The 7,384-nt window shown below is 36.5% G+C and overlaps 1 protein-coding gene across 1 annotated transcript; it reads left to right on the forward strand.

Annotated features, from left to right (window-relative positions):
• The first annotated feature begins 5,939 nt into the window (after positions 1 to 5,939).
• On the forward strand, positions 5,940 to 7,384 carry LOC113776337. The gene is made up of 4 exons (XM_027321471.1): positions 5,940 to 5,989; positions 6,143 to 6,388; positions 6,518 to 6,658; positions 6,933 to 7,384. Exons 1-4 carry the CDS (start codon positions 5,987 to 5,989, stop codon positions 7,272 to 7,274), a joined length of 732 nt encoding a protein of 243 aa, XP_027177272.1. The 5' UTR covers positions 5,940 to 5,986; the 3' UTR covers positions 7,275 to 7,384.

Consider the following 7,384-nt stretch of genomic DNA (forward strand, 5'->3'; position numbering starts at 1 on the left):
CTTCTCGAGTATTTTTTAGAGGTTACAATTGAATTTTGTTAAGTTTCAAACTTACCGCGTTTGTCGTACTACTAGAATTTTTTTAAAATGATCTTTTGGACGTTATTAATATACAACATCAAGTTATTGCCATGATTACGTATGAGCATGATAGAGATCTATCACACTACTAAAATCTTTTTGTAAATGATGCTTTAGATGCTATTAATACGTAAGGTCAAGTTATTACCACAATTGCATACATACGAGCAGAGGTATCAATGGGTAGGGATTGGATTCGGACTTGACCTGGATTCGATAAAATTTTTCCAGATTTGAGTTGAAAAATAATTATGATATCCGAACTTGGATTCGGACCCGTTTACTCAAATAAAAAAACTGGTCGAATGCAGAATATTGGATTCCGATCCGTATTCGACCCGGATTCGAACAATATATAAATAATTATAAAATATAAATATTTCTAAATACATTCTTTTACCAAATTAACAATTTAGTAATAATTTTGTAGATTGATTTGTGGTTAGTTTTGGTTTGACTATTGCAAATTATTTGTGATTTAGGTTTGTAATTTGATTTGTTTAAATTTGAAAATTGGATTGTGATTAGTTTGGATTTAATTTTAAAAAATTTAAATTTGGACCTTTTAGATCCGAATTCGACCCAGATACGATTCCGAAACTCTAAGATCAAGATCCGTTGAGTATACAGGTCAGGTTCGAATTTACTACATAAAAATGAATCTGAATCCAGAATTTTCAATTCCAACCCGACCCATTGTCACCCCTATATACGAGCATCATAGAGTACTCAATTTCTTTTACCCCTTTGAGCACAACTTGAAATTATTTTTATTTTTTGGGTTGATTTTTCTTTCCTTTTGGTGAGTCGGTTTTGGTTTGAACAAGTCCCTAAATTAAAAGGAGGCCATGTGGAGGCGTGTGCAAGCCTAAAAAACTAGACTATTTTTTGAACAGAACAAAGTGGTTTCAGGGCTCAGCTGCAGAAAGATCCCCCCTCGTGCGGCTCAAACGCTGATCCATTCTGTTTGTTCCTCCCCTTTTCTCTTCTTTCTTCCACCTCCCACCCTCGTGCATTTCTGGATCTTTGACTTTGACCACACAAACCCGAAACTTGAAAGCCTACGTCATATTTAAGAAGGCGGGTTCGAACAATTTTCAGTCCCAACAGTTTGGGACAGTTGGTGGCTTACATTCTGCCACCAAACCATATTGCTATTCTACGGTCGTGGTTGGTCTACTTACAAACCCATTTTACAGTTTGTAATCTTTTTTTTTTTTACAAATTTTCCCCTCTCACAACTCGTTTAATTTAATTAAATTAATAGAGATGCAGGAATGTCAAATTTTTCAAGCACAAAAGCCAGACTTCCATACACGTTAAATGAATATTTTCCATAAAGATTCTAAACAATTGTTTGCTATTCGATATTTTTTTTTGAGATATTTCATTATTAATTTTGACTACATTGCCAAAAAACAAAAGATTCCAAACCTTATGAGAAAAAGATGAGAAAATAAAAACACTTGAGAGTCAAATCAAAGTACTTCTTAATAATTTAAATTTTGGTTATTCACGGTCATCCTTGTATACTCTCAATAATTACAAGGTGGTGAACTAAATTTACCTGATCTCGGCATTGTTCTATAGCCTTAGAATGCTTTTATATTGTTGACCCCTCCCATGACCACATGATGTGCACAAATATGCTTATTTAATTAGTTTAATTGTAGAAATAGTAATGTTACTTTCAGTACATAAGATAGAAAAGACGAATGTACTTTCGTTTAATATGCACCTAATAGTTAAAATATACGGTTCAAAATAGCATGTACCTTAATTTGGCAGTGCTACAAATACAATGAGCGTGTTTATCGTATTACTTGAGATGATAGGTGAAATACTTTTTGTTATATAATGTATGTGAGATAAAAAAAATTTTTAAAAATAGAAAAAGTAGTTAGAGAATGTATTTATAATATAAGCAAAAATAATAATTTAAAAAAATCAGGTATCCAAAATGTATCTGTGATGACTGGCCTCGCAAGTTGAGTGTCCACAACTTCTTGAGTTTCTGATCCCGCTGTGGGTAAGAGCGTTTCAGTGGAGTGACATGGTGTGAGATTCAGTCCACAACAAAGCCAACAAAAAAATGAACAACATGCAAGCAAGCAAGCAAGCAAAGAGAGGAATATTTGGGGAAATACGAGGCTCTTAAGCATAAGCACCCTCCTTTAGGCTTTCGACAATATGGATTTCTCATATGAGAGTCAGTTCATTGGATTCTCTGCACGTGAGCTTCATTACTTGCGTACATTGCTGTGAAAGATTGCATCAGACCACGAACATTAACAAACAAGGGGGGGAAAAAAGCAAAAAGAAAAAGAAAAACAGAAGTTGCAGTCCAGTCATAAGATTGCCAACATTCTGTCTACTAGGTGACTGTTGCAGGCCCTGCTGCTGTAGCGTTCACTAGGCGGTCGAAAGAATTGATGACAATCTTCCCAACTTCATCACTGGTTTTTATTTTTTCCCTCTTACACCTCCATCACTGATTGTCACTATTATTGGTGCAGCACCATGGATATTAATTCTTGCTAGCTGCTCGAATTTCCCTTTTTTTTTTTTATAACAATAGAAGACGTAGCAATAGTGAATGGGCTAGCTTGCGACGTTGACAGCTGTCGATTATATATGTATGTGAGGCTATAATAAGCATAGCCAATGACTCAAAATCCAGCTATTTGATTCCAAAGTTTGCAGGAAAAAATAGAAATAAGGGTTTTTGTTTCGTTTTGGAAGGAAAGAAGGTTAAATATGAATGTGCTGCAACTAGGACTGGGAACTGGCCATATGGCAGGAATGGTTGGACCAATCAACCAAGCAAGTGGTCAGTAACCTAATCCTTGTACACAACACATTAATAACTGTTAATTATCTCTGATAAATGTAACAACTTAAGCCTTTACGTAGATGTTATAACCTAGCTACCTCGTAGTCGTATGCGGCAGGGAGATAATGCCTGGTTTAATCTGACCTCCTGCTTAATCATGGCGTATTTCTACTGTACAATGAGGTCTATTTCTTATGCAGCTTAATTGCTAAGCATTTGGGTTGGACTGAAGTAAGAATATTCCTCATTTACTTTCAGTTTATTGTACCTCAAGTTTGAGCTTGCATGGGATAGAACGCGGAGCTTATATGGATGCGCAAGTAAAACTCAGATCAAAGTACTCTTTGAAGCTCACATTCCTGGCAGCAGCATACACATTATTACATGACAACTATTGCTCGCATACGCTTTTCCATCCATATCTTCCGCTGCTTTTGTGTAAACTTTCCATTTCTTAGATGATAATGATGAACAGATCAAAACTTTCTTTTCTTTTTTTTTTTTTTAAAAAAGAGATATAAAAATACAGATTTACACAAAAAAATCCATAGTTTTGGAATGCAAAATCTATTATTCGTTTGACCATAATAAACATGTGCAATAAAATACCAATTATCGTACATTAACTTTACATGGTTCAAGTGTAAATTTAAGTAATATTTTTGCTCCTTTATTTATGTATTCGTAACCTTTGACTCCTAAAAGCAAATGTTACACCCCATTTGTTGAGCTCAGTCGAAGACTTCTTCTATTCCATGATATGTAACTAAATGTCTAATCTTCGAAGATTCAGATGTTTTTCTTAGAAAAACACAAGACAAGAAAAGAGGGAAACTTTCAATTTCCTAGAGATCGATAAATAGTCATCTAAATAGACAGCTTATCTATATGATAACAAAGGAAGCAAAAGAGGACTGAAGGAGAGATCGGAGTAGAGATTCGAAATCCGTGGAACCTTCAAACCCCAGGGTACCTCTTGATTAAGGTTAAAGGTGCAACAAACATTAATGGTGCCTAAAAATTAGCGAATACTCAACTAATCAGGTTGGAGGGCTATTATTATCTCAACCAGTGATCAGTGAAGTGTGTTTTGTCTGTCAACGCCCCACATATATAAGAACGCATGCTATTATTTTAGCCAAAATTTGAGGATTAGTGGAGTTGTTGTGTATTGTTGCCATTTTTGATTTCCCAAAAACCGAATTTCCTGGTACATGTCTGGTCTCTGCCCAATGAGAGTTATGGGAGATCAAGTCAATATGTGACAGCAGACGCAACGCATGACCTCGATCTTCTTTAGTTGTAATGCATTACCTCTTTAAAATCATGGATATAAACAAAGCCAATCAGTGAGAAAACAAACGGCATCCTTTTCTGTGGTTCTTTGCTCGATCTGCTTGTCGTCGCTTTTCGGCTGTATGCCTTTTTCTCTGGTCCGGCACATTGGATTTTTCTTCATCACATTTTTGCTTCTACGTTTGGTTCCTCTTTTCGTCTCTTTTGCCGGCAAATTCAACGAGAACGAGTATGGTTTGCTATCCTTAATCAGTTGGATAGCTGAACCGCTGTTATCAAATTGCAGGATCAAGGACAATGTTGGTCCACCAAAGGATTAATCCTGAATAATTATTTGTACAAATTAACTATGCAAATAGTAACTTAACTTTTGGTTCTCGGACCTTCTGGATGCATGTAGTGTACAATTGCACTATTTCACAAGCACATAAAGCCTATATGTGTGGGTTAATTAGTGTACTTATGCACCCGGCCTATAAAGAATACCCTGACAAGTTATTCTTGTTAATTTTCTTTTGACGTCTAATCATACCGCTAAACTGGACTCTATTATTCCCTCTAATCATCACTTAACATGAACAAGTCAAGAACGTATAAATCGTGATAAAGGTGGGACAAAAATCGCACTAATTACTCAAATTGGTAAAAGTCAAAATTTAACCCTCTAGATAATAATGCAGTACTGCGGACCTTAACATCCACCGGCCCTTTGTGGATTGTATAATCTTCTGGTTCATGAACTTAGCCTTGAGCCATTCATCCCCAAGGCAAATGCTCCCAGCAGAAGTAAGTTACGACTCAGTGAAATAAATAAGCTTGTAAATGCTACTCTACTTTTTTTTTTTTCTCAATTTTCAACGTTTCACATTTTAATCTTACCTACCTTTCAACTACATATCATGGACAACGCTGTTCAAGCGTGCTGGTAGTCGAAGATGAAAATGCATTCAGCTCGTCGCCTAATCCCAGACCCACCAAAGGGCTTTTGTTTCTCTGTGCTGCACTTTTCTTTCTGGTTTTAAAGTTTCCCAGAAGAAGTAAAAATAGATATTTTAGGGACACAAAATGATAACGCACACCACGATGCAACCTTCAGTAAGTGGACGGCCAGGAACGTGTTTAGCAAAAATTTAAACGTTAAAGGTTTTAACTCTATAGGCTAAAAAAGATAATATACTAGTGGCATATAAAACAAGTAAATTCAAGACAAATTCTTCTTTACTTCTGGCTTTAGTTCAAGAATCAAGGCAAGGCAACTAGCTAGCTCCGCCCTATTTCACCGAGAAATGAGATTCAAAAAAACAAAGAACTTATTACCGGTATGTGTTAGGTTAAAAAAGAAAAAGAAAAGAAATTCCTTGGGGTTCTCACTCAACCAAGGAGTTGTTTAAATTAAGGTTAAAGCTCTCAACACAAGGAGATTGGAAATTTAGTCTAAGTGGGGGAAGTAGGCTATGGGAGACACGGGAACAGCGCCCACGTTCTCCTCATATCTGACTCCCCCTTTCTTTATTGCTCTTTCTTCCTCACACACACATTACACGCACTAATTTAACAAAGGACAAGTGATACTCTTGACAATATGTTGTGTATCCAATCTAGGAATAAATATATCTCCTCCCTGGCCTCTCTTCTCTTGTGATTCTCCATAAATACTGTAATATCATCAATACCCCAAAGCCTTCTCTCCTTCTCTCTCTCGCTCATACATAATAGTTGGCTTGTCATCCAGTCATCCACTATCCACTTGTGGACGAGTTTCTTGATCAAGTGATCATGGTAGGTCATCTCAGGACCGGGTTTCATTTTGTTGTTGTTGGTGTTTTATTTTTAATTTATTTTTTGGTTGTAGAAAAAATTAGTTTGAATTGAGGGAATTGAGTTAACTTGAAATTTAATATGATGATCATATGTAAAAATATAAATCTGTAGGGAATTCACAAGCCTGCGTGGTTGGAAGCGCTGTATGTGCAGAAATTTTTCGTGCCATGCTCAATTCATGAAAGTGCAAAGAAGAATGAAAAAAACATCTGCTGCTTGGATTGCTGTACTAGTATTTGTCCGCACTGCGTCATGTCTCATCGATTCCATAGGCTTCTTCAAGTTCGACGTTATGTATATCATGATGTTGTTCGATTGGAAGACCTAGAGAAACTCATTGACTGCTCCAACGTTCAGGTAATCAGAAATATCTAACCTGAAAATATGGCCATGTTCTAGTGCTTAAACTTGATTTTTCTACTTGAATTTCCTCTATATCGTGCCAATAAATGAGCTGATCAACACCTATATTGTAACAACCTGCAGGCTTACACAATTAACGCTGCAAAGGTGGTGTTCATCAAGAAAAGACCTCAAAACAGGCAATTTAAGGGGTCCGGGAATTTTTGCACCTCTTGTGATAGGTGTCTCCAAGAACCCTTCATTCATTGTTCTCTTGGGTGCAAGGTAAATTCCAAATTCAAGTCGATTTTCGATTCTGTGAGTCTCACATCCCACAGACATATCTTCTTTAGCAAAATGTACTACTAAATACTTGTTCGTCTATGGAGCCCAAATATAATCATCATACAATTATCATGAATGTTGTCGAAATTAATTTGCTTTTATAGGGTAATACTTAAACACGATAGTTTTGCATGTATTACAAGTTGTGGTTGTAAAGTCTTGGAAATTATGATGGTAAGTAGCAAAATTTCGTGATCGTTTTAATGACAACCAGGTTGACTTTGTGCTTAAACACTACAAGGACCTCTCTCCATTTCTGAGGGCATGCAAAGTCTTACAACTTAGTCCAGACTTCTTCATTCCTCAAGATTATGGTGATGATGAAATGACAAATGAGACCCCTCATTCAACAATTGTGGACTGTGACGAGCCATTGAGCTCCTCATCGGGCTCTTCGGGGTCTGAGAATATGAGCTTTATGTGCACCGAATTTGTGAGGAAGAAGAGAAGTGGATTATACGTTTGTGGAAGATCAGCAACTAAGATCACAGATGAGGATATGGCTACAAGCATGAGTAGAAGAAAAAGAGTTCCCCATAGATCACCACTATGCTAGACAGTTCTAAAGATAATTAATAGTAACTTTTTACTACTTAGTTCTTTGAGATTTGACCGACTCGATCAGGCAACAATTGTCACCATCCTTCCCCTTCCCCAAAACCCAGC

The sequence above is a fragment of the Coffea eugenioides genome, chromosome 6 (assembly GCF_003713205.1).
Source record: "Coffea eugenioides isolate CCC68of chromosome 6, Ceug_1.0, whole genome shotgun sequence".
Taxonomy (NCBI): Eukaryota; Viridiplantae; Streptophyta; class Magnoliopsida; order Gentianales; family Rubiaceae; genus Coffea; species Coffea eugenioides.

Excerpts from the sequence above, each read along its gene's own strand:
- LOC113776337 (XM_027321471.1), top strand. Across the intron at positions 6,389-6,517 it reads TTGACTGCTCCAACGTTCAG|GCTTACACAATTAACGCTGC; the intron begins GTAATCAGAAAT and ends AACAACCTGCAG. Across the intron at positions 6,659-6,932 it reads ATTGTTCTCTTGGGTGCAAG|GTTGACTTTGTGCTTAAACA; the intron begins GTAAATTCCAAA and ends AATGACAACCAG.